The 27,515-nt window shown below is 41.1% G+C and overlaps 2 protein-coding genes across 2 annotated transcripts in view; both read right to left on the bottom strand.

Annotated features, from left to right (window-relative positions):
• Positions 1-494: 494 nt before the first annotated feature.
• On the bottom strand, positions 495-14,222 carry CAVIN4 (caveolae associated protein 4). The gene is made up of 2 exons (XM_035317715.1): positions 13,438-14,222; positions 495-2,632 (listed from the first exon to the last, which is right to left on the bottom strand). Exons 1-2 carry the CDS (start codon positions 13,846-13,848, stop codon positions 1,976-1,978), a joined length of 1,068 nt encoding a protein of 355 aa, XP_035173606.1. The 5' UTR covers positions 13,849-14,222; the 3' UTR covers positions 495-1,975.
• Positions 14,223-14,568: 346 nt separating this feature from the next.
• The window catches only part of TMEFF1 (transmembrane protein with EGF like and two follistatin like domains 1), a 119,972-nt gene continuing 107,025 nt past the window's right edge, over positions 14,569-27,515 (bottom strand). Inside the window, exons 7-10 of the mRNA XM_035317714.1 lie at positions 26,777-26,842; positions 22,968-23,091; positions 17,261-17,419; positions 14,569-15,606 (exon numbers count right to left, since the gene is read on the bottom strand). Coding sequence (XP_035173605.1) covers positions 15,522-15,606; positions 17,261-17,419; positions 22,968-23,091; positions 26,777-26,842 — 434 coding nt within the window. The 3' untranslated portion in view covers positions 14,569-15,521. The remainder of the gene's footprint in view (positions 15,607-17,260; positions 17,420-22,967; positions 23,092-26,776; positions 26,843-27,515) is intronic.

Here is a 27,515-nt window from a genome sequence, read left to right as displayed (position 1 = left end):
AAGCAGCCCGCGCGAGGGAGGAACCAGGCAAATCCCACAACGTTCCACAGAAGGTAGCTCCAGTTTTGTATGGAACGGGAAGAGGAACACAGCCACCGGGTTCCAGATAACAGTTTCTATCACTAGTTTAAAAAACAAACAAGCAAACAACAACAACAACAACAACAAAAACACAAAACAAGCAAAACCTTCAATCTCTCCCCGAATTAAAACATTTCTTTTTCTTTCTCACATGCTTACATTGCAGCAGTGATGTAGAATTTACTGTTGACAGAAATACCTTTCTCTGCCTGTCTCCCCCTCTTGCCCCATCCTGCCCTTCTGTTCAGTGGAGTCACTCCTTCCAGTCTGACAGCCTTAATTTGCTTTGAAATGTCATTGACACAGTATAGCGTTGACCTTTCCCAACCCATGTTCCTTGGTTATTATTGCTGAAGCCCTTTTCCTTCAAACGTGATGTACACCAGACTAAATGAAAGAACTGGCAGGCAGAATAGTTGAAATCAAACTAATTATATTTAAATTATAGATTAACAGCTGGGAGTCCTCAAACAACGTATATAGATAATCAGGTTATGCTCTGCTCTTAAAATGAACCTGAGATATTAAATACAACAATACAGCTTTGGGCAATATTGTACAAGTTTCACACAGATAGTAATGCCTAATGTTGCTTTAGGTAAGTGCCTTGAAAGCAATGCCATGTAAGAACGAAGAGAGCACCACAGTCCCGCTCCTCATGTCAGCATTGTGGTCGTGTTTACAAACATATCTGATTTCAGGGCAGCGAGTGTTGCAAATAAACAGCATTCCCTACTCCGAAGGGTGTCTGTCTCATAATCCCTGAGGCTGTGGCTGGTCGATAATGGTGGTGATAGAAAACAAAGAGCTGGGTTATGGATTGGCCCTTTACTTCAGCGGCTTTATAGAATAGATTTTAATTGAAGTTCAGAGAAACCACAGAGTAATGGAAAACAAAACAATTCTCTCGTCCTGTCAGCTACATTCATGAACTCTATTATTCTCTGGATAGAGTAACAATTAATTCTTAAAATGATCTTGAGTAAGCAATTACAAACTTCTGTTGCCACATTCTAGTTTTTTTTTTTTTTTTTCTCTATTTATCCTGAACCCATACATTAATCTTGTTCATCTTCTACTACTTTATACCTTTGCCTTTCTCACACTCATGTCTTTCCATAACATGATTATGATAGCTCATTCTCTTTTCCTACTGCTATTCCATATTTAATGTGTCTTCTGATTTTTATCCTTACTCCATAAGTGCAGAAAACGCCTGGCCTAAATACATCAATCCTTCCTCCTCCAGAACTCTGGAAATAACCTTTAGACATTTCACAAGCTTCTCTTTTCCACTGAGAAGAAATGCAGTTTGCTAAAAACTATAATTCCTGCCACATTTTGTCACAACTGGGATAAAGCAGGAATTTCCTCCTCCTACGGCCCTCCAAAGTGAGGGCCCTTCAATGAAAAGATGTGTACAGCTGAGTGGACGTTTTTCATAGTTCTTCCTTCTGCTAATATGAAGTAATAGCTTTGCTATTGGTTTCTGAGTAGAGGAGTTGGTATAAGATGAAGGACAACATTTTTATACCATTGTACATAAAACTGAAGAGAGTAATTATGCTGTTAAATGAAAGCTAGATCAATCTTGAAAGAAGAACAGCTTTCCATCTCCTGTGGATATGCGAGACTCAGTTCCTTTTGGATTAATGCTGGCTTTTGGCACACACCAAGACAGAGGGGGATACCCTTCTTTTGGCTGTGTGGCTCCTCTTCTGCCAGGAAGACACCGCCACAGACACCCATGTAGATGACAGAACAACACCAATGCATGTTTTGTGGTAGAACAAAAACTAAAAAACACAGTGGGTTTCCTAAAAAACACAGTGGGTACAGTCTGCATTTTCTCTTGTTCAGTAAGGATGGCATGGGGTGTTTGGTAGTTAATTCATTATGCTGATTGCTTTAGGTCCAGCAAGGGTACATCGTCACCTCCTCCTCCTCCTTCTTTTCCTTCTTGCTTAAGAATGACTTCGGGGATCATCATTCCCTTTTCAGCTGGCTGGGAAGCACCTTTTGCACTGTTCTTGTCTTTCTTTACCTTAGTGATCACTTCTGTGTAGGAGATTTCTTCGGTGAAGGGCTCTGCAGCTGCAAGTTCGGAGGCTATGTGCACGCCGCCTTCCTGGCTTCCCTCCTGACCTTCAGCTACTGTTCGCTCTTTACTTTTTTTGTGGATCTTGAACGTCTCCTTCGTGGGGGCAGCTTGTGAAATGGTTTTCTTGAACCTTATCCCAGATTGTTTCAGTCTCTCTCCTGACTGCCTGATCCTCTCTCTCCTCTCAGGGGTCACTATTCTAGTTCGAAGCCTGTTTACCTTCTTGCCAAAGTTTTGCCTCGTCTTTTGGATATTTTCCCTTGAAAATGCCTTTTTGATATCATCTATGCGCCTCATGCCCGATTTCTTGAACTGGGCTGCTTTGCCTTCTTCAATATAGTACTCTTCATCAGAAGACAGGTCATCGGGTGGGATGAAATCATCCTCTAGAGTTTCACCTGCTGTCCTCTCTTTGATAACAGAGAGAGATGAAGGACATTCAGTTTCCTCCTGTGAACGAAAGCAGAAAGTCATCTTCCAGCAAGTGTGTTTTAAAAGGATGGTTATTCAAGCATGTTGTTTGTTAGCTTGTAGTTAATTCATGCTAACTGTAATGTGCTACTGTAGCAATGTAAGGTGGGCTTGTACCATCACATGTGATCTACATAGAATACAAGAGGCAGAAGAAGCATTTGCCAAATTCTGTAAAAACATTATATCTGATCAAAGGTTTGTTTTCAAAGTGGTGCTAGCTGAAAATAATGAATGTCATGGTCCTGTGTTTACTGGTCCCTGATGGTTTTCAGAGTAGATATGTCCAGTTCATGGGTTTTTTTTTGAAGCTGATCTACTTCTCTAAGGTAGGAACTGGATCCTTTATTTCGCACCAATAAAAGTGAATGTCCTGTAGACAAAATAGGAGCTTATGCCAGCTGTGCCCTTTCCAAAAGAGTGCCTCAACCCTTTACTGTCATGAAGACAATTGCAGATTCTTGAGTAATTAGAATTAAGTGAACTTTTCTGTTGCTGCACAGAAAGGGATGGACCCTACCTGATGTATTAATTTATGTTTTCTGGCTAAACAAGAGGTCAAAGTCAGATATGGAATTAAATGTTATGCAGTAAACTCAGGTCCACACAATTCACTCAGGATGTGCACCGTCACTGGGGTGAACTTGGCTTGTTCCATCTGGAAACATGAGAATGACCTTCAGCAAACAAACACCTCTGCTTTCTGTTGTTAGTTCGGTGGCCTATGTGAGTGGGCGGCATTATATATTCATATTATACATATGATATGTATGCCGATGTGATATGATATGCTGACTTCTTGGAAGTGATGACTGTCCTTGATATCTTAGCACTGGGAGTTTATGTAGCCCCTCCAAAGAAAGACTGGTAGAGGCTTAAAGCTGAGAGATATACAGATTTCCAAAAGCTGTCCACAGTAACCACAACCTGTAGGAGGTTTACGAGGTGGACATGGCCAGCCCCTTCTTCCCTGCTAGCTACGGCCATGCATGTGCACATGCTCTCCTCCCAGGAGGAGCAACCCTTCAGGTGCAGATGTATGACAACTAAATAAAATTTCTGTAAGCTCGTTCCTATTGTTGTGACATTTTCATCTGATTTCTGAGGCCTGTCAGTGTTTGGGCTCTATCCTTGGTATTATTTTCTTAATTCAAAAACTAGAAGAAATATTAGAAGTTGTGAGTCTCTGAAGAATGGGTTGGTCTTACTGTATATTTTGCTGATAAATGATTTCTGGCCAAAAAATGTATCTGTCATTTTTCACAGTGACTCATTACTAGCAAATCATGTTTAATGTTATTTTGCAGGATAATAGCAACATGTAAAATAAAATACATTAAGCTCTTTTTGGCAGATGAAGCCCACTTAAAAGTTTGTCATCATGCCTTGGCTTCATTAAAAACCCTCCAGTAAAATAGTTAATGCTTAGAAAAATGAGGGACAAATTATGTTGCATTGATTACAGTGGAATGTTACTCAACTCGTCTGTCAAAATCAGCAGGAACAAAACTACAATACTTTCCTAATAATCATCTACATTAACACGTGCAAATTAACATTAATTATAGAAAGACTTCTATATATAAACATAATCCCTTCTTTTCTGAAAATGAACTAAAACACAGCTGGATAATAATTCCTCAAAGTTTGTAAATTATAGCCCACTCCTTCAGCTGAAATGGTAACAAAAATGCTTCCATAATGACTGCTCGGAAATTTCAGCACATACCAAAATGAACGCAATATGGTGAGTAGGGTATGCTGTACATATGAAGAACACTTTTTAAAAAGAGAGGAAGGAGATAAGCTATTTCCTCTGCAGTAGTTATGCTGTGTGCTCCTTCGGAAGAAGAGTAAATTTATCTGTACTTTTTGTCGCTTTGCTGCATTTATCTTTGTAGTTTGCTAGCTCAAGAAGAGAGGGCTTTAACTTTCATAGACATGTGTCAGAATTACAACTTATGAACACGAACATCTGAGATGAAGGCCTCATAGACAGGACACAGCAATTAGAGATGCAGGTCCTGAGCAACATTTCTCACTCTGCTGCAGATACCGGGAATGATCTTTGCCAAATGTCCGATTTTCTCTTTACCCTTGGTTTCTGCACACATCTTGCAGAACCAAACGTAGTAAGGCTAAAAATTAGTTGGAGTTTGTATCTCCTCTCAAGATTTCTGGGTGGAAGATGTTAGCAAAGTGGAAAGTATTAGTGAAGCTGGGTTGTATGTTGGGGAGGTTTCTTGATAAATATACAGTGATTTTGCCACAGTAGGAAGATTTTCTCATTTGCTTCCTTTCTCTCTCCTGCCCTTCCCCTCAAGCACTAAACATTTTCTTCTTATCAGCAGATATCAGTGGGGTAGAGAAAAGGCAGGAGCTCATCCTTCCTAAAGCAGGAACAATACATTTTAGCACCAGGTGGGAAATTGGTAAGGTCAAAGCACGTAGCTATCAGCTTGCTTATAGTCTCAATAAAAGCAAAGACAAGACCCCTACTGATTTCAGTTGCATGGGACCAGTCCCTGAACTGGCTGACAATTTTCTTCTCAGCGTACAATTCAGGCCTGGCTGGTGATGCCGCTGGCAGAGAAAGTATGCTAAGAAAGCATGTTAAAACTAAATGTTTCCTCGTTTTTGACTATTTATCTTTCAAAATATGTCTAGCCTGTAAAGGTTTGAGTTAAGGGCCTAGCTGAATACAAAGTAAACACCTGAGTAAAGCTCAGCTTTGAAGAAAGCCACCACCGTCTTTATTTGAATGGCTCTAGGGACAGCGAATATGGAAACCCAGCTGCTTCTAACACCGGGCTCCCAGGAGAATCTGACTGTCATTGTCACTTGCTCCCTCCACTCCCATTTCAATTAATTCACAATTAGAAAAAAATTTGAGGGGATGTAATCTGCATCCTTCCTACAGGCCTCTTGCTGTGCATACTTTCATGGGCCGCCAAAATTTTGGCTGTTGTGCACCCACACGCGAGGGCACTGAGCAGTTTTCAGGCACTGATGGTGTTTCCTGATCTCAAGGAAGGCATCACAGCAGAAGCATTTTTCTCCCATAGCATGTAATGCAGTGTTACATCAGGTTGGCTCTGGCAGCCCCTTTCTCCCTTACTGCTCAAGTGAGGAGCAAATAAGTGAAGGGGGCTTCTGGAAGACAGGCTGCGCAAAGGAAAAAGGGTTATTTAACAGCTTTCTCCCAAACCCGTTAACTACATCTCCATTCTGTACCTTTGTAAGCACAGATGGGATCAGTAATTAATAGCAGCAATAGTATTTTCGTTAAAAAAGCTGTGTTGTTAGTTTAGAATCCACTGGATTCTGCACATGAAGCAATGATATAATGTCACTGTACAACAATATCTTGGTTTTAAATACATGAATGCATTTTGTGATTGGTTTAGTAATTTTTATTATAATGTCCATTTGAAAAATTAAAAACATAATGAGATATAAGGCATTAGAATGGATGTAGGGGCTTGAATCCCTTTCTCTTGTTTGTTTGGTACAATTGTTCTGAGTTTGTACTCCAAGGCCAAACTGAGATTCTAGAGTGGGCAAAGGGGAAAAAAGAGACATTGCCTTGTATGCTATAAAACTCTATTAAATATTTTTGCATTCTCTTTTAAAAGAACTTCACCTTAGAATTCTAAAAAGATTCAATAAAGATAACTGTTATCAACACTCAATTATTATTCAATTTCAATTAAAACTTTAGCAGAACTTTTTTTTTTTTTTTTTTTAATAATACAAGAAGCAGTAGCAGACAAAAATAGAATGACCAAGTAAATAATTACTATGGCTCCCTCAATTTAAAAAACCAACCACACACACACAAACCCACAAATGTACGAACATATATGCATATATATAAAAATCAAGATTCAAAATGTTCCTAAAAACCCCTGCTCACAGCAAAAGTGGAGAGGAGAGACAGATGAAACTCCATAAATCGCTGTCATTGTGTTGCACAATGAAAAGGTCACGGCAAACAATCTCTCAGCCTTGGGACGTGTGACAGGGAACACGCAGGATATTGTGTAGCATCAGCACAGATGGGACCGCTCATCACGTGGCAACTCCAAGCCAGGGCACAAAGCAGCAAAATGGTGATGGGCCACCCAGTGCCCGATCTGGTGATGCTGCCGTGTCTATGACAACCTGTGATGTGAATGACTGGCAGCCAAGGAGCAGGAAACTGTATTGAGACAATGCATAGAAAAAGCCTGGCATTTGCATGTTAAATGAATGATTCGTTATTCAAACCACCAGCCAAGGTAAATCGCTAAAACATCTCCTTGCAATTGCTCTCTAAATCAATATGAAACTGCTGATGAATAACCAATTACAAATCATTCAGTACTTTTACTCCTATTCTACAGTTAAGAGTGAAGCTTTGTAAATCTCGAGTGATCCCTTCATTTTTTCTGCAAATATGTCATTTCAAAATCTCTGCCATCCAGCCAAAAAGCTGTTCAAAGGAAAAAGAAATAGGATTATTTTAAAAGGGCACCTAAGGGATTTTATCGAGTGAAGTAGGTAGAGAATAAACACTTCAGCACGTAAGACTTTATGGCCAAGTGCTGTTGCTTGTATTTAGAATTATTTTTACATAATGAAAAAGCAGCCTGGCCAGAACAGTCAATCCCTCTCATTTCCTCTTTTGTGGAGCCTAATGCGCATCCCTTTTCTTTAAATTCTGACAGAAATTCATTAACTTAGCCAGGAATATACAGTGACTGTAAAGAAATCCAGCTCATCCTCTCATTATCTGGTGGCAGCAAGCTGCAGACTAGGTGCGAGTGTTGCCCTGTTATACCCCAGCATTCAGAGGAACCATTGGCTCCATGCCACCACATGCTGCGTAAAAAAGGACCACTTGCAGCTCCAGAGGAAAATTAAAGCTTCACACCTACTTTGCTTTGCTATGATTTTACTGAGTTGACCTAGAGAATAGTTCTGCAGGTCAGTCAGCAGGTTTGCAAGGAAGGCCGTGAAATTTCTCACTTCCAGTTTACCTGTAGATACCAAACATTTATGAGGCGAGGAGAAAGAGTATTCATAAGAGATGACAAACCAAAAAAAATGAAATATATATTTATTTATATATATATATGTTTTGGTAATGTTTTGATTCATTCTTTCATCACAACGTGACTGTTCTTGCAAGCTAGCTGTAGCAGGGTAGTGCTGTCAAGTACACAGCAACCCAGCCGTTCATCACAAGTTGCTGAACTCATCTGCCCAAGCAACCGTGTCTCCGTATGAATTAGCTTCTGGACTCCCTTTCAACCCAATGTAGAGAAGAGGTACTTATCAAGCAGACACTGCACTGAGAAGCAGATGTCTGCAATAGGTCAGACAAATCTGGCTCTGTAAATTTCTCTCTGCTGTCTTGAAGGGAGTCTGCAAGCCAAGCATGCAAACATCTGCGTTACTAATGCCTAATGCCTAGCAAAATGAATCCCAATCCAAATTCTGAAACTGCTGCTAATGGTTTCATATATTCCTCACTTCTGTGCCTGCACCATCTTGACAAACGTTTTTCCTGTACTGAAGGAATAATTGCAAGATTCAGCTCCTGACAGTAATGCTGAGAATTTCAGTCCTAACTGCTCTTACCAGGGTTGAGTCCGTTCATTCTTGGACTTCTTCAGGCATGAAGTGTATCACTGAAGATAGATGTGCTCTCGCAGTGGCCAGCTTCAGTGTCTGTCGATACGTACTTTCCAGGCAGCCTCGACCATGGGGAACAGGCAAGGAGGCCAAACACATGCAAAGCCCTGAACTACTGCATCCAGTGCAAATGTAAATTAGGATCCACCGTTTCCACCACTCAACGTTAATAGGTGGAGAAAAATCAATAGCAGCCCTGGATGACTGCCTGTCCCTGTCAGGCTCTTCACAAAGGAATAGGACTGGGGACTCTGATTACACCATAACAAAAGGTACAGAGACAATTTTATAATCTGCCGTGAATAAACAGTCCTTTGACATACGCAACCTATTTAATTTTAGGAGCACAGAAGTGACCCAACAGCTGCTATGCTTTTTTTTTTTTTTTTTTTTTTCCATTCTCTTTCCTTGTGAGTACATCCCTAAAATGATAGATTCTCTTTAGCTCATTGAATGTGGTTGTTTTTTTCCCCTCGAACTCAGAGGTAACTCTACGGTCTCCTTGGCTGCCTCCTGTGTCTCAGCGCTGGGCCTGTGCTCAGCCCACGTGGCTGTGAGCTGCACGGCACGGGGCGGCTCAGAGCTCTGACCTGGAGGGCCTGAGCTTGACACTGGAAACAAAAGACTATCGCTGCCCTCTTTGACACAGCTGTTGGGTTCCTCTTAGTCTCTGTAGACTCAGCTAAGGCAATTACCTATCTCAGCTGTAAAAACATTTGTAAGGTTTAGGCCACAAGACTCCAGCAAAGGCCCTGTGTCACTGAGCTCTGAGGCCTCACTGTGTGAGGCCGGTGCTCTGCTAACACAGGTACTCAACTTATGCCAGTTTTTTCATTAACTTTTCAGACTCCATTTTAATAGCAATTCCATTTTAATAGCAAATGCAACTACGACCTCCTGGTCTCTCATTTACCAGAGCTTCTTGTCCCTCTGATCAGACTGACAGTACTTTTCCCAGCTTGTTTGGTTTGAGCACAACACAGGTGATCAGAGCTGTATGTGGTCTTCCAGATGCTCCGGAGTGCTTCAGACAAGGGCATTCAATGTCTCTCAATCACTTAGCAATACCTTGCCTGAAGCATTTCATGCCCACACTGCATGTTTTTAAGAGACACACATCAAGTGGACTCTCAGTCATCCTCTGAGCATTAATACACCCTTTTCTGTCCTTCCCAAACCAGGGGGCCTCAGCAGACAAGCTAAAGCAAGGGCTTCTGCTCAGTAGAGGTGTTGGCACCGTGTACACTTACTTCCATTAGCATTGCTCCAGCTCTAGCGATAATTTGGTTTCTTTTCTTCTATTTCATTCTCTGGACTGACAGCTGCTCATTTTGAGCATATTTTCTTAACATCCACAGCGTTTCCTCTGCCAAGATCATTAGAGAAAATAATATGCAATTGACAATGATGTCTTAAAAGTAAACCCTTTTTGAAACTTATCACAAATCATACTTCCCATTTCAACACAGTCCACTGTCATTTGCCCTTTTTCCAGATTGTCTCTTATGAGCTATCAGACACAGAAATACAAGATAAGCTCTCCCATGTTTCTGTAATACAGAAAAATAATAAAAGATGGGTTACCTAGCACAATCTGTTCTTGGTGAGCTATGTAACCCCTTGGTGCTAACAATACTGCTCTGTAGACAGCTGCCTAGAGCCCCTCCTAAGCCTGTCATTCTTAGGCCCGTACGACATCAGGTCAGTCATTCAGCAGTCAGTTCTTTTGTCTTTGTAAAATGGAATTAAATAATTCACTCTCTTTTAGGTCACAGTGACTCTCACAGGTTTTTCTCCACAGCTGTAATTGAAATTCTGTGCTGATGGAGGGTGCGTTCATGTACCAAGCACCCCGTGTTTGCTACCGTGTCCTTGTGCTCGATGCACCCTGACTTACTGCCACTGCATGTGGAAGTGCCTCCACTCCAGATTTTCAGATGACTGTCCCCATCTCAGGCTCACTGTTTTTACTGTCCAAGTCATTATGTGGCAGAAGGACAGTGGCCAGTAAAAGCCACTTCCATTTTAATTTCTTTACGAGTGGCACACACAAGGTTTCTGCTGGCCTCTCACCATGTCTGTGTTGGCGCAATCCCCTGCTGGGAACATTGTTCTGCAGGCCAGCAGCTGTAACACGGGCCTCCTGGTGGCTGTGCACACATTAAGAGAGGGACTTGCAGAATGTGAGGGAAAGCAAATGAAATGAGGGCTTTCAAGATTAAAAAAAAAAAAACAAAAAACAAAAAACAAAAAAAAACTTTAATTTCTGTATAGTTTAGTCAGAATTAATTAAATTGTGCAATGCATTAAATTGTGCAATGCTCTTTGGCTGCTGAGAAACTACAGATCTCATGATTGGTTATTCAGAATAACCTGAGCAAAAGTGAACAGAGACCTGTACAACCTATAACGTAATCTGTGTTCCCCACTTGTACTCTTAGGGCACGTGGTACGTGGTCAAAGACCTTTCTAGAAAATCTGAAATAACCTATAATTTTTAATCATGCAATCAGCCTGGACAGAAACGCTGCCTGCTACCAAATCTTTTCCTCAGCTGCATGGCCTTTTAAAAATGAAAGCTTTTTCTCTAGTCATTATGCTCATGGATGATCATTTTGTCTCTTTTTAATGCGAGGATAGTGCCAACTCTTTCTTTTTATCATGGCTGAGGTCTCTTGGGACAATCTCCTCCAGTCAATGATCCTTTTCAACCTGCCTGCTCCTTCCATCAGTGGTGAGATCAAAGCTTTCCACTTGAAATAAAATCTTTAGGATTTAACTGTTGTTTCCTTTTCCCTTATATGCCGATGTTCTGGCAGAAATTAAAACTAAAACCCACATGTGCTCGCCCACGGGAGCATTCCTCCGTGGCTACACACAGGTCATTGGCTCCACCACAGTGTCCCAAGTGGCTCATCAGAAAAAAATGTCACTACAGATGAGCTGTCACTCACAACCACCAAGTAAACAACTTGGTTACACGTATTTGTGAAATATAGTGAAGGGAGTAGACGCACCACTCTGACTCACCAGCTATTAGCAGACTTCCCCTCATCGTAGCCAAGCTTCAGTCATTCAGGTCTTGGCACTCCAACACTGTGCTTACACTGGTGTAAATCAACGGTGTAAAAATGACCACACTTGCGTGAAAGAGGCATTCAAGAGTGTGCTGGACATTAAGGCTCCAGCACACTTTGGGCTACCTTGGTTTTGTGGAGCAAAACAGTTCTGCTCCTCTAGAAAGGTGTTACATGTCAGGCTCCAAAGGGAGCAGTGTACATTGCTCCTCAGCCACGCATGATGGAAAAGGTTCCTCAATATGCACAACTCATGAAAGAATGGAAGTTAAAGTCAAACATATGCTCTGTCGCAGTCCTCAGCTACAACAGGAAAAGGAGGATAGAAAGAGGGAAATCCAAAATACCGTTTACATTCCCGAAAAGCACCAACAAAGGGCTAAACATATGGAGCAGGGTGCAGGTCACTCTTCTGCAGTGAAACCAGCAGACCTTTTTAAAATAAGTGATAAATTAGGCCTTTCAGAGAAAAAAAATGCATTATGTTATGAATACCATTTAAGGACAAACATTTTCAAAGCATTGCCTCTACTGCAATCATTATGGTACAAGTCCATCAATGAAATGGCAATCACAGATATTTATTTTCCTTAGGGGAATCATAGATATTTATTTTCCTTAGATGGGAAATGATACGCAAGGAAAAAGCAAAGGTGCCTGTTTTCTGTTCCATCATCATGATGGTGCAGCTTGCAATAATCGTAATAATTGGCTGAATTCTGCCTATGCTTTCTCCTGTGCAGCCATAGTAAGTAATTCAGTCAGAGAAGCTGGGAGGCAGAATTTGGCTGCAAGTTACTAACATAACATTAAGAAGTAACATTTTTAGTTTGTTGGTTGTTGGTGTTGTTTTTTCTTTTTCTTTTTTTAGCTACTTCTTCCCAGTACAAGAAAATGAAGTTGTTAAGAAAGCTGGATCATGCATAAGAATTTGTCAGCTATAGATGCTGGTGAATATACTCAGGAAACACATAGATCCATTCATGCAAGTGATGTTATTTATGAACAAACAGTTGCAGAATCAGGGTCTGAGACAGGGTGACAGGGGCACATTGTGTTACTCACAAGGGTCAACATTTTAAAGAATGCTTAATGATGAATAGGACTCATTTGAAATAAGCTTTGGGGACTCACTGGCATGAAGGAGAAACTATGCTCCTGGCAAAAGATTAAACACTTGTACTTTCTGTTGACTTGGGGAACTGGGAATTTTCAGCAAATGCAGGATCAAGCCATTAAAAAAATGAGTTTCACAGTGCTTGCTAGCGAGTGACAGATCCCATGAACTGCCTGCACTACCAACTGCCCATTTGTATGGATGTTGGCAACTCTACGCTACATCATGAAACTTCTCTTCAAACACAATCATTTATAAGAATAAATAACATCCTGGAATGAGGATGTTATTGTATAATTTACTTACCAAAAATGATTGGAAGAACTGTGCCGTGTGAAATCATTTCCAAGTATAGCATGCAAGGGACAGTTTGCTGCAAGGGTTTGTGGCTCTGAGCTTTAGTTAGTGCACACACGGCTGTAGATTCAGACAGTGCAAAAAGCCCCCATTTGTCAGTGCTACAAAAGCTTGTGAGTTAAATAAACTGTATGTTTTAAAGTTAGTGTTAAAAGAAAGTCTTGGTTCCAGGGAGCCTACAAACAATTTGCTATTTGGACTTCTACCTAATATGGAGAAAAAAATAAGAGAGATGAATGTCAGGCATGGTCTGTATGACAAGATTTACAGGGCCTGCCTCATATTACCTTTCAGAGAGGCAACAAATAGTCCTTGCTGATCTTCAGTTAATCTTTCATTACTGGCTCAGAAACCCACCGACACTAATAATAGACTGCGGGCACTGCCGCCAGTGGGTTCCTGCTGAAAGGCATGGAGACGCAGAGCTCGGTGTTAAAGCAAGCATAAAGTCACCCTCCCAGCGGACATTTTTTGGTTCCTTACGCGATGCCAGCCCGCAGCTACTGAGGAGGTGACACAACAACAGCACAGCCATACGTTAGGTTCACAGTTACCTGATAGATCACAACACGGAATTTGTTTTTCTTCAGCATCTCCTCTTGCTTTGCCTCCACCTTCCGCACGTTGGCGCTCTGCCTTTCCACCCGTGCCCGCACTTCCTTCATGGTGGAGCTGACTTTGCGGGTTTTCTCCAGCAGCTTGTTCACCGTATAGCCAGTGTTCCCGTGAGCCTGGGCAAGCTTTAAGATGTCAATCTGTATGGTCTTGATGGCATTTTCCATCTCCCTGTGCCTCTCCTCTATCCTTTTCTGGCTCGCCTGCACGCTGTCCACAATGTTGGCTACTTTGTCCAGGACCGTCACTATGGTGTATGCTGCATCTTGTTCTTCTTCGTCTTCGGTGACACTTGACAGGCGGTTTTGGTGGATTTTGTCAGCCTCCAGTGTGATCTCACGGTGGTCCATTTCGCCTCTCTCCGGGCAGGTCCACAGGAGCTGGTCTTTTGACCCAAACCCTGTGGGAACAATCCTGGCACTAGTGCACGGCTCCAGCGCAACAGCCGGCTTCGGCCATGCTCACAGGCGGGTGTGGGACACCGCTCCCGGAGGTGGGACAGATGCTTCTGACCACCAAATGTCCACAGGCGGTGGTTCAGATGCTTTCAGCAACATGAAACCTCTAAAATTAGGAAGCAATGTCTGGAAAGGAGCACACGTTTAAAGGGTCACGCTTCTCTACTGATGCAGTTATTAGTGTTAATCCAGGGAAGCTAAGTAACTTACCAACTAAGCAGGCGAGCAAACTCGCATATTTTAAGCGATCTGCTTTTGTTTTCGTGTTCCTGAAGTGCTTGCTCTGAGGAAATTCAGAGAGCGCTCACGACAATGAACACCGGCTGTTTTTCAAGCAGAACAAACTTCGGATCTTCAGCTGCTTACAATTGCCACGTGGGGTAACAAATAAACACACCAAACCACAGGCAAAATAGTGAAAAGGTTGTATTGTGACATGCTTTTCCAGTTCAAAATGTTGAAAGCATTTTTTTTGTTTGTTTTTATTGAACAAATTATTAAATCCTACATGCAAAATTCTGAAAGCCTAAACTACTTGTTAAAACAGCTGAACACATCCTATTCACACTTTATCTCTGGATCTTTCAAACAACAACTAACAGTCTATTAATATAACTATGACCAGCAGACTAATTTGGATGGACTTTCTTAGCTCTTGAAAATACTCTATACAAGAGCACTAGTAATTCATTCACTTTTATTTGTTCTTTTTTTTTTTTTAATTTTTATTTTAATCACAAACACTATACAATCTGCATTGTAGGTGTTAAAACATGTATTTTCTTTAAAAAAGTTTAAGAAGTATTAAAACAGCTTAAACAGTGACAAATTAGGCTTTATTCCAATTATTTGTGTTCAATTATTTGACACCAATTTTTAAAACACCTAAATCTACTAAGACCTACTCCTTTTGGACCTGTGCCATCTGCTCTACCAGGTAATTTCCCAAACTAAGAAATTTATAATTTTGCCCTTTAAAAATAAATCGTTGGCATTATTAATGAAGATGGCAGTGCTTAGACCCAGCCCACGTTTTATAAATATGTTACAACTACACACAGCACACAGCTTCACAGTTCATGCGATAGGCAGTGTCTAAAAAATCAGTTACTAACTTCCAAAAACATTTAAATATCTACGGTATTTAAACACAGTGTTTTCTAGTTTCTCATAAGAAAAGTAAGCTGTAAACATTTTTACCTTTAGTTCATGCCTTGTTTGCTAGGTAATGTGGACTTTTTTTTTTTTTTTTTTTTTTTAATCTACAACCACTGGTGGAATAAATTTGTGTTCCCAAAAATATTACATTCCATGAATAAAGCACGTCTATTATATTACCATGTGATACAGATACAGAAAATGACCTACCGTATTCAAAAACAGAAAAGTAAAGTTAATAAAACAGTCCATAGCTGTTAGAGCTGATGCTTTCAGAATACAGACCAACATTGTTACACTAAAAATGTTCAAAAATAAGGCCTCTGAAATAAATATTTCCATTCTTTAAAAAAAGATATAATAAAAATGTACATCACATGGTCAATGTAGGTATAAAAATCACTAAGTTAAACCATTCTGGATGATGTATCTGAAGTAAAATGGCCTAGGTTTTGCTTCTGCCGACGTCCTCTATTGTTTTTGGGGCATTTTCTGTTTAGAAAAAAAGAAAGAGAAAGTGTGAGTGCTTTTATATATGTCATATAAAATTAAACCTAGCAATACTGAATTGACTTTTTCTATACTCCAGAACAGCAAACAGCTTAGGGGCTGTGCTGACAGGGTGAATTCTCCTGCTGTTTGGTACCTGGCTGATATTTGGGGTTCCGTGTGGAATCTCAGATCACTCCAGAAGAAGTTCTGCTTGAGACCCAAACCAGCAAGGTCCTATATCCTTCAGCCATGGTCCAGCAAAACACATGCTTTGGTGAATAGCTGCACTGGATTTACTTTTTACACACTTCCAACTTAAAATCCAGTGGAATTTAAGTATGATAAGATTTAAGACCGAATCAATCAGCTTTTGCAGTGCTGGACCTCCAGGTGCTCTGCTGCTTGCTGGAGCCCCAAGGTCAGAGCCCGCTTCCAACCCCTTTCTTGGGGATGGGGACACAGCTAAGAAAGGACTCATAAAAGCCAGGTGTTCTGAGCAGGAAGAGACTTAGCCCACCAGACAGCAGGCAATGCAAGCTGGATAAAGCAGTCCTGCTGGGACGTGTTGAGACAGCCTGCCCCAGAAAGACTGTGTGCCAGGGAACTGCTGTAGGGAGGCTGAGAGAGGAGGGCTGCTGAGCCCTCAGCCTTCTCCACGGATGCCTTGACCAGCAGGGTGTCTGGTAAAAGAGGAGTGGCATGAACTCCATAAGCTGAATGGGTGTTTATACATGCAGGATGTGTTAGACGTGTGTGCTTACAGCTGGTACACTGAACCTTACAAAAGAGATGGGAAGGAGGCCTATATTGTTCATTCATATGGGTGTCAGTCCTCATCACTAAGCTTGGAAAGCCATGCACTAATGCTGCAGTAGTATGTTCTATGGCTCTGCGTAAGCAGTCCTGAAAAAGTAAAGGAAGTGATGGACAAGTCGAGGAGGAAAAGGCAAAGTTTGCCATGGATGCCCAGATGTAGGATTTAAATTCTTCACACACCTACTATGTAACTAAATCATCCTTAATCCAGCCCAGAGCCCCCAGTTCTTATTGGATTCAAATCCCTGATGAGCCCCATGAATCCATGACTCACATCTCAGTTTTCACACAGAGTGAGAGTCTGAGACAACCCAGAAACTTGAACTCTGTGCTTGTGCATCTTCACATTTCATAAAATAGGTTCCCATGGAGAGTGCCTAAAAAAGGCACTCGCTGCACATTGATTTTCAGGAAGCATATATGGTGTGAGGGTGACTTCTCTCCCTGTGTAACACCATTTACAGCTGTACTGCAGGGAACAGCAATGTGTCAACCTCTCTGGTTTCACTGGGCAGGAGGGGGAACCATATCTTCTATAAGATATCGTCAATGCTTGAATAACTCCATGAAGGTCTAACACAGTAGCTGACCTTTTGAATATGTTTCAAGGCTGATCTGTTCTGCTGGGTAGCTGTTCTGGGGATTCAGACAGGTCACTGGTGGTTTGTGAATTTAAATTAACGTGTGTTTTGTGACAAAAATGGCAATAGGTTTCTTTTACTTGGGTATTTTAGAATATATGTTTATGCACATAAAAATTCAAGAAGGAAAAGATTTAACTACAGAAAAAGCATATACATGCGATTAATAATTTTTGACTGTTTTGGTATTTACCTACCTTGTTATGCACATGACAATTGCAACTATAATGGCAATCTGTACAGCTCCAATTATTGCTGCAATAAGGACATGCGTAAGCTTTTGTCTACTTGGGACAACATAAAGAATACTAAAGTCTGTCTTTTCACAGTGCTGTCCAGTATATCCTGATTCACACCTGAAAAACAAAAGCAATATTTAATGGCATATGTAATTTGGCAGCAGCCCAGTCATTTTGCAGATGAAATAAGGAGTCCAAGCTGTGCGATGAAAAAGCCCAGTAATCACAGCAGTGACAGAGGAGAGAAACACCCTCCTCGGTGCCATCACTGCTGCTACAGCAGCTCAGGATGTATCACTTTCTGAAGCCTAAAATGAAATTTAGAGAGCACAGCCACACAGAAGAGCTCAGATTCTGCCTGCTCTGTGAACAAATTGGGGGATTTGAATTGTGGTTGAGAAAGAGCTGGTGAGAAGGCGGAGGTGCAGTAACACTTGTATTGGAGAATGGTTTGGATTTCTGGGGCAAGAGGAGAGACAGAAAGGGTAGTCTCTTCTCTCCTGGATAAGGTTATCAGTGGCCCTCTCTGAAGACACAACTGCAAGGCAAAGGCTCTGGTTTGGCAAAAGAAGTATGTGGGGTGCTTGTTAGATTGAGGCAATATGTAGGAAGAATAAAAAAAGTATATGAAACAAGTAATCAGACTAGACAGAGCAAAGCAGTATGCTCAGGGAACTCAGCAGCAATGTCAATATGAGCAAGGAGTGAGAGAAGGAAGAAAAACTTTGAAACAGTGGGGGAAAAGGAGGATGCCTTTTCAAGCTGCAGCCTTTAGACATGTAATCCTACAAAACCTATTGGAAAAGAACAGCGTTAAGACCCCTCCTGCCTTCTCCCTGGACTAAAGTATTTTCCAATTATTCTCTTCACTACCTACCTCCTACTCTGAGCCACCAAGAATTTTAGGGTAAATGTGCCTCACAGAGGTCAGGTTATCCCCCTTGCTGACTGCACAGAAAAGTCAAGGAGACTCACAGCTGGCCAGCTCATCCAGATGGCTTGCACACTTCCCTCAGGGGAAACCGAGCTTCCTTGCAGACACTAATGGGAGAAAACCCAATAACCCACAACTGTTTATGTGAGAATTCACAGAAGACTGCATAAAAATTGGCTAGGGCTGGGGGAGGAATGGCAGGAGAGAGAAGAGGAGCTGCTGTAAATGGTATCTTGCCTGAGCAAACCAGCAGAGAGCTCAATGAGAAACTCAGCAGAGGCTGCTCCCAATGGCAATGCATGTGTGCAGTGTGAGCAAGATGTGCCAGTGGTGAAGGTGGCAGTGACAAAGTGCTCTGGAACAACTCGTGTTGCAAGCAGAGAGAAGCTGATGCACAGCAAGGAAAGGCAAGAGCTACCCCAGCCACCCCAGCAAGAGCTGTAACCTGCCACACCAAGGGCTACTACTCACATCTCTGAACAAAGGCTTTTAATCCCTTCTCCTGTTACCAGTTAGGGCAGGGAGAACTAATGAAAACCTCACCTTTCATGTAGAAGTATGAACCCATGACTGCTTGTTTTAAAGGATTACTTACAAGCACAGGAGTAGCAAGTTCCTTGTACAGCTATCCTTTAAAACCAACTGATGTGAATGCACCATTAAGGACAACTGAATCATACAGCTGGCCTCCAGCTCTACAGCAGAAAGAAAAGAACTACTGCCACAGGCACAAAAACACTTCTTTTGTAATCTGGATCAGAGAAGTCTGAAAGCAATGCAGAACCGGTCTCACACATCCAAAAGCTTTGTGCTGCAGTAGGAGTTAATTCTGTTTGGAGGGACAAAATAGCTACTCCCCAGACCTTCCTACAGCTGCTTAGGCAACTTCTAATTTCCCTTTGCATGCAGGAATAACTGTTGGGGTTTTCATGTTTGTAATCTTGTGACTCTGCTTTCTCCAGCCATAAGCTGCTATGTAAGATGTTTAGGTTCAGACATGAAGCAAGTTCCAGTAAAAGCAGAGTTATTAAATAAAAGTCCAAATTTACTGCAAGCAAGCTTTTTAATTGTGAGGAAAGGAATCAAGAAAAATGTGTGCTAGCATACTGTGACATGAACAGTGGGATCGAGTGCACCCTCAGCAAGTTTGCTGATGGCACCAAGCTGTGTGGTGCCGTTGACACACTGGAGGGAAGGGATAGCATCCCAAGAGACTTGGACAGGCTTGAGAGGTGGGCCTGTGCGAACATGATGAGGTTCAACAAGGCTGAGTGCAAGGTCTTGAACCTGGGTCAGGGCAATCCCAAGTAGAAATATAGGCTGGGTGGTGAATGGATTGAGAGCAGCCCTGAGGAGAAGGACCTGGGGGTGTTGGTTGATAAGAAGCTCGACATGAACTTGCAATGTGTGCTTGCAGCTCAAAAAGCCAACCATATCCTGGGCTGCATGGCCAGCAGGCTGAGGGAGGTGATTTTCCCCCTCTACTCTGCTTTCACGTGACCCCACCTGGAGTCCTGCATTCAGCTCAGGGGGCCCCAGCACAAGAAGGACATGGAGTTATTAGAAGTTCAGAGGAGAGCCATGAAGATGATTAAAGGGCTGGAGCACCTCTCCTATGAAGACAGGCTGAGAGAACTGAGGTAATTTAGCCTAGAGAAGAGAAGGCTCTGGGGAGACCTCACTGCGGCCTTCCAGTGCCTAAAGGGGGCCTACAGGAAAGCTGGGGAGGGGCTCTGTGTTAGGGAGTGTAGGGATAGAACAAGGAGTAATGGCTTTAAACCAAAAGAGGGTAGGTTTAGATTAGATATTAGGAAGAAATTCTTTACTCAGAGGGTGGTGAGGCACTGGCACAGGCTGCCCAGGGAAGCTGTGGATGCCCCATCCCTGGAGGTGTTCAAGGCCAGGCTGGATGGGGCTTTGGGCAACCTGATCTAGTGGGTGGCATTCATGCCCATGGCAGGGGGGGTGGAAATGGATGTTCCTTAAGGTGCTTTTCAACCCAAACAATTCTAAGATTCTATGCAAGGAGAAACAATAAAAAAGCAGACTTCATGCAAGTGAAGAATTCTGCTTTGTTACTTGCTTTTATTTTCATTAAAGAAGGTAACAGCCAAAGTGCGATCAATGTGAGAATTGCTTTAAAGCACAGGAGGCAAAACAAAGCAGAGGAAGCACAAGTAATTCAAATACATTTCCTCAGAAACACTGAAGTGACAGGAAATTATTTCTGAGAAATATTGAATGGATATTCAGGACTATTGAATTCCTGCAAAGCAGAAGTGCTTGTGTTAAGAACTGTGTTGGTGGTGGGATGAAGTACTGTGCAATGGTTTAAGCTGCCTGGTAAATGGGCAGAACAGATTTTAAAGCATTAATATATAGCATGATAGACAGAGGTCAGCAAGGATTCATCAAAGTGTGCTGATTAGTCAATTAATGGAGTTAGCATAATGAAGATTGGAATTCTTTGCCAGGGGATGAACTGTACCTTCCTGATGCAGCCTGCTGCAAATACAGAACTGTACTGCACAAAGGAGGCAGCAGGAGATAGACCAGATCCCAGCTGTGCAAAAGCTGCTAAACTAAATATTGTGCAATTTGCTACTACAAAGCCTTCCTGCCACCCGCCTGCTGGCAGTTCTATAGGGCTGCTGTACAATGAGCACGGAGATGCATTGTCCTCAGTGAAACTGCAAGTCAAAATTTGCTCTGCACAGGTATTTTTTGCAGTTTTGTAGGTCATCTGATACATCATATATGCCATATATATCCCTGGAAATGAGGACCAAATTAAACACCGTATAAGTTAGATGTGCATGAGAATGCAAAGCATTTAGAAATAACAATCTGCCCTTGGCATTCGTCATTATATTTTCCTTATCTAGAGATTTTTTTTTCTTTGTTAGAAGCACTTGGTTTCTCTGGTAGCTTGCTGACTGTCTGTTATAAATCTTTTTATTTCCTTAATAACTCACTGCTCCAGTAAGAAGCACACATATATATAGGCCTATATATAGGCCTAAGAACATGAGTATTTAAATAGCCAAAAAAGTCCAAAGGAGAGCTGGTACTTAGGGTCCAGAACTGACAGTCAGAAGTTATTGACTGGAACTTGACTGTGGTTTGTCATGTTGGGTCCAATGTTGAGACTGTGCAGGCTTAAATAATAAGCCGTTTATATAAATAACGGAAGGTATTAATAGTAAATTTAATTATAAAATAGAATTAAAAGAGACAGTATGTTATTAAATTAATTAAAATGTTAACTATAAGTACATTAAATCAATAATTAGTATTTAAATGATAGACTAGTAATTGAATCACAAATGAATAAATGACTATTTATGATAGCACTAACCAGAAGAAAAAATATCTGAGAAATTAAAACAAACAAACAACAACAACAACAACAAAAAACAGTTAATTCAGCCAGGAATGGTTTCTCTGAAATACCTCCAATTTGAAAATGTTGAGGACAAATCTATAAGAAATTGTGTTAAACACAGCTCTGCATCAAAAGAATACTGTACTCAAATACTGCTGCCCCAGGCCCACCAAGATGATGTCTGGGGTGCACCTACTTTCCAAGAGAAGTAAAGGTATGCTGGCCTCTCTTGATTTTGGCCAAAGAAAAAAGAGAAGGAAATATGTTCTATGAGAAAGTTGAAAATAAACAAGAAAAGTCTTCAGGTGGGAAAACTGAGAATACAAGTTTCAAATGGCTAAGTCAACAACCATACAGGCTCTTCTTTTTGGGCTTCCTGATTTTCGGTCAGTCTGAAAACTGTTAAATCTTGGCAGTGGAAAAAAAAACTAACTATACTGGCTCGATAAAAATCAGGGGAGAAAATGCGATAGGATCTAATGGATTTACAGTTGTAGTTTCCAAATCAAAGGATAGCAAAGACTTACAGCATCTTCAGCCATGTTAATTTGGAAATACAATCTTGCAAGACAAATTTCAGGAGTGAAACCTCCTAACAAGTAAGGCACTACATGTTATTACGATGCAGCCTTTTTCTGCTAATAATTTTATTATTATTATTATTATTATTATTATTAATTTTTAAAGAGAGCAAAGAGGTAGAAATTGGTGAAATTTAAAAAAAAAAACTCAGAAGCTAAGGAAATAAAATGGAAAATTCTAATTTATTGAGAAACAGTGGCTTAATACTAAGCTGCTAGATTATACTCTGGACAAAAAATGTGGGCTAAAGAATATTTTGTGATTGTATACTCTCTGCATAAAACATATTATTGTGAAAAAGGCAATAAATATTAAAAATACAACACTGCTATTCAAGAGAATTTATGCCAAGAGCATATAAATGTACATCTAGAAGAAGAATAGACTGAGAGGTCAGTGGGGAAAGTGCAGTCATCCAGAAAAGCCATGCAAGGAAAAAGAGTGTTTATTGTTGTTGTTGTTGTTGTTTTCTTCTTTTTTTATTATTTTTTATTTCTCTTGATTTAGAGATAAAAATAAGAAGCCAACACTAAGACCTCAAAGAGATTCAGCTACTGACTACCTGCACCTGAGTGGCCAAGCCCTTCCCAAGCGCTGTATTCTACACAACTGCTGCAGCTGTGCTGCCCACAGCACAGGCATGTGGCTTCTGTGCCCCTGCTTAGATAACTGCAAACTGATACATGCTGTAATTATGTCTAGAGAGCATTTTGGTTAAGCATTATAGTAATTTCAAGCATATTTTGTAGGCATTCAGGACTTACCGGCAGGAAGCCTTCTGAGTGGAATAAATGAATTCACATTTTCCATGTATACAGTAGCCATTGAAGCTTTCTGAACAAGGTATGTGGTTTCCAACATAAATGTCTTCTCTTTGATCACTGGCATCTTAAAAATAAAGATACATAAAAAATTAGAAATGGTGTATGATATTTATAAAAAAATCTCAACCAAGAATAGCTGAGAAATGTCCTTAAAAGCTCATTGTCAATAACTAAATGCAGAATGATGAAGCAAAGGCTTAAGGGTGAAGTTCAGGAGACACCTGCAGAGATTTGGTAGGATGTATCACACTGAAAAATGATCCACAGAGACATCAGAAAATGCTTTTTATGTCAGGTTTCTTGAAAGGAAAACAGTATTCATGACAGAAACAACCCGATGCAGGATGATCAGCAGAAGTTGTCAGTGGCAGTAGCAAAGAGCTAATAGGTAAGCACATAAAGCCTACTCCCATGTCTAAACAGAAGAAAGAGACCTGAAGGGTTAGAATGAAGCATCTTTACTGGATAGAAAACAACTGGATAAAGCCCTATTCTGACTGGTATCACCAGCTGTTAAAGCTGAAATCAAACATACTACAACAGCTAGGGAAGTGCTTTTACAAAGAGGGAACCTCTAAATAATGAGCTTAGCATACTCATTCTGTTGGGAAGCATATTGGGTCTGGTTATGAAGGAGTTAACTTTCTTCATGGCAGCCCCTGTGGTGCTTCGTTCTGGATTAGTGGCTGAAGCAGTGTTGATAACACACTGGTGTGTTGGCTGTTGCTGCAGGGGGGTTGCACAGCTGCAAGGCCCTTTCATTTTCCTACTCTGCCCTCTACTCCCCTTGAGTAACCTGGGGGTGGACAAGAGCCTTGGGGGGCACACAGCCAGGACAGCTGACTCAAATTGACCGAAGGGGTATTTTGTACCATAAGAAATCGATGCCATCATGCTCTGCAGTAGAAACTGGGGTTTTGGTCTTCCCAAGGTAGCAATTGTTCACAGACTGGTTGGGCATCAGTCAGCTGGTGGGATGTTGTGAGTGATGGCCTTTGTATCACTTGTTTCTCTCTCTCTCTCTCTCTCTCTTTTTTTTTTTTTGGTCTCTTTTATTAAACTGTTTTTACCTTGAGCAATGAGTTTTTCTCACTTGTGCTCTTCCAGTTCTCTCCAACATCCTGCTGAGGGGAGGGAGGGGGTCAATGAGCAGCTGGTGGCTGTTTAGCTGCTGGCCAAGGCAGCCCAGCAGACAAAGGCAGTCCCTTCTGCACCAAGGCCTGCCATACATCTGTCACATGGCTAAAACTACCTAAAGCTGCATGTATTTTCAATCATTTTCCCCCAGAAATTGTTTTGTAAAGAAGTCCTAAATACAGAACTTGGAATTCCATAATGAACTTCTCTAAAGTGCTGAGATCTAAAGTTGTGGATGTAATTGTGGAATTATTTTCATTTCCATAGCAGTAGTCTGTGGTACCACAAATACAAGATTATAATGAACTGCAGGTGCAAAGCAAAAAGGGAATGTGAAGAACTGTCTTGTACATTTAAAGATAATTCAAATAACACTAGAAAGAAAGAGAATGTATTTATACAGAAGAAGATAAAAAATAAAAAGGCATACTGTTGTTTTAGGTTTCCCCTGAATATTTTCTGGAATATTTTCTGATTTGTTTCAGGAAAAAAAATAAATATGAGAGGTTTCATATATGAGGAAGCCTGTTAGTTCAATTATGCTTCAAAGATACAGAAGACTTGTTGCAAAGGAAGGACACGACCATATATCTGATACTGCCCTGTTAGAATAGATTACATTGCGGTATGTCCAAGAGGAGAAAACTGGTTCATCCCAAAACTGTTGCCTCTCTCTTCCTCCTAGCAGCTAATTACTGTTGTATCTGTCCCAGTCAAAGGCTAGTAATAAGGTACATACAATTATATTAGTCTGTCCAGATGGCTGCTCCGAGTCTGTTTTTAATGTATACATGAATGCAGAACATGGGGCCCAGTGACAGATGCATCCCCTGGAAGGTAGCCAGGTAGCCACATCCATCCAAATCAGCACACCCAAATGTATGCTAAGCAAAGAGATGATGTCAAATGCAGGAGGTGATTCCTGGAGTAAGACAGAGATTTAGCCACTCATCTATGGGTATCAATTTTTAACTCGAGAGCCAGCCAGGTTGCTTCAAAGTGAGAGATATGACTGGTGCAGGGGACTTGAAAGAGTGGTCAGATACAGCAGTTCGGATGTTTCAACAGAAGGAAGAGGCACGCACAGAAACTGAAACTCTAGTGCCCATCTTGGCACAATAAAACATCAACCCAGCTGAATCAGGGAAGAGAGACATTTCTGATGTACCTTTCTGTATATTATTGTACTGCAGGAGAAGGAGACAGCCCTGGCCATGATTCACAGGACTAAGAGATACTGTACATTTAGAGGACAGGGTTTGACAAGAGTAACACACAGTACTTTAAAGCAAAAGCAGATGGATAGAAAAGTGGCCTGTTTTCTTGTCCTGGAAGAAAAAGTCATTCAGAGTACTTGATTTCAGGCTCTCACTGTCTAAAAAGACTTGACTACCACATAAAAAAATATTCAAAACAGTTTCTTTTCACGACATACTCCCTTTATGCATATTATTTGCTGAACATGAGACTGCATAAACTATACATTTAATAATAATAATTATAATCATATCCAATGCTCTTCCTACTTACTAGATTTCAAGGACAATTTATATGCAATGAATAAAAGGTTGTAACTTCTTCCAGATAGGACCCAAAGGCTGTTTTTCATTAATCACATAATAAGATGTATATTCCACTCAGTGCCTTTTATGCTTTCACAATATAAGTGAAAATCGACATTAAATCATTCCAACTGGTAATAATATGGAGTGAAAATAAGAGAATTTGCGAAAAAGGAAAAATGCACAGGGCTTTTTGGCAATGAATGGGTTTTCAGGAAGAACACACGGAATGTCTAAAGCCATGACTGAATGGATTTACTCTGCAAGGCCATGGGAGTGCAAAGCAAGTATAATGAGAGAAAAAATTAAAGGCCAGCACTAACAGAGAAGGTAACAGTGTTATTATTTGTGAAAGAAGAGGACACAAGGTCAGTACCTATGCGGATCTGCTCTTTGGCAATAACTTGAGAGAGAGAGAGGTGTTTTGTCCTGGCCAGCAACACTTTGAGCTAGAGCCATGAAATGCAAAGGCATATTTACTCTGAGAATGCCCCTGACACAAAGGAGGTGCTAACATGTAAAATAACTGAGCAGAATGTCTTATTTTGTTTATCCTAAGAAATTAATTCATAGAGGTAAAACATATTTAACCAATGTGATTTAGCATCTTGATTTACATGAAAGATACTAAGATGACCAAACAAATACAGAATCTGCCAGGTTTTTTGTTTGTTTGTTTGTTTGTTTTTCAGAAGTTTTCAGAAAATGTAGGGTCACAGGGGGGTTGTATCATTTCATCAGGAATCTCACAGCCTGGCATCTTGCAGTAAAGGCATTTTCACAGCACTTGGCAGGGGTCTAAGCCTGTGACCGCCGAGTAGGGGTGGTGAGCAGCCGAGCATCTTACAGGAATACAGCAGGCAAAATTCACAAATCCCACATATCTCCTTCTTGCCAGCCTTGCAATGACAGTGCTGCAAGAAAAAAGCTGTTCATGTGTCTGTCTTGGCTAGAGAAATCAAAGCTGTAAGGCAGACAAGAAGGGACCTCCACACTGTCTTTTCTCATCTCTTGAAACCGTAACCAAACAGCACAAAGCCAGCACGATACCTTTCACCTCTGGCCGATACTGCACACCATCGTCTTTCTTTCCAACTGCGTTTGTGTCATCTGCTTCTAGATGATAAATAAATGCATGGATAGCTATTAGGAAAGGCCTGTTTCCGGACCACTGCATACATGTCATTGAGAAGTCAGAATAATAGTCAAAGAAGTATTTTAACTGAAATTTAAGTGGACATAATCCCACATCCTTCCATGCATACAACCAGGACAGTATCAAGTAGAGTCAACAACCCCAGCCTCTAGACCAATACAGGGCACACCTCAGCCTGTAGCTTTTCAACAAAAATTTCTTCCATGGCATTGAGACTAGGTTATTTTGGTTCAGAGACATTTTTTTTTTTTTTTTTTTTTTTTTTGAGAAGCTCCTAAATGCGATTCACCTTGGTCTGGCTGAACCCAAGACCCCAAAATGGAAGAGTCCTCAACATGATCGACGACACACATGGTAGCAGTCTAAGGGTTTCAGTGGGCCTTTCCAACACCAGAAAAGTAAGTGAATAAATAGTTGTGCAATTGGGGCCTGACTTTACTCGCCTTGGAAGTACATTGCACAGTCCCAGCAGCAACAGTGAGCATTTTCCACATATCACATTCCCTTTTCTCTCCTGCTTCTTACTAACCCCTCATGTAAGGCTATTGCATAGGTGCTCCTAAGACCTTTTGCTGTCTTTTCAGGTAATAGCAGCCAAAGAAAGGAAAAGTTAACATAAACATACCACAGCGT

This window comes from Oxyura jamaicensis, chromosome 2 (genome assembly GCF_011077185.1).
Source record: "Oxyura jamaicensis isolate SHBP4307 breed ruddy duck chromosome 2, BPBGC_Ojam_1.0, whole genome shotgun sequence".
In the NCBI taxonomy this organism is placed as follows: Eukaryota; Metazoa; Chordata; class Aves; order Anseriformes; family Anatidae; genus Oxyura; species Oxyura jamaicensis.
This window is presented reverse-complemented; position numbering and strand designations above follow the sequence as displayed.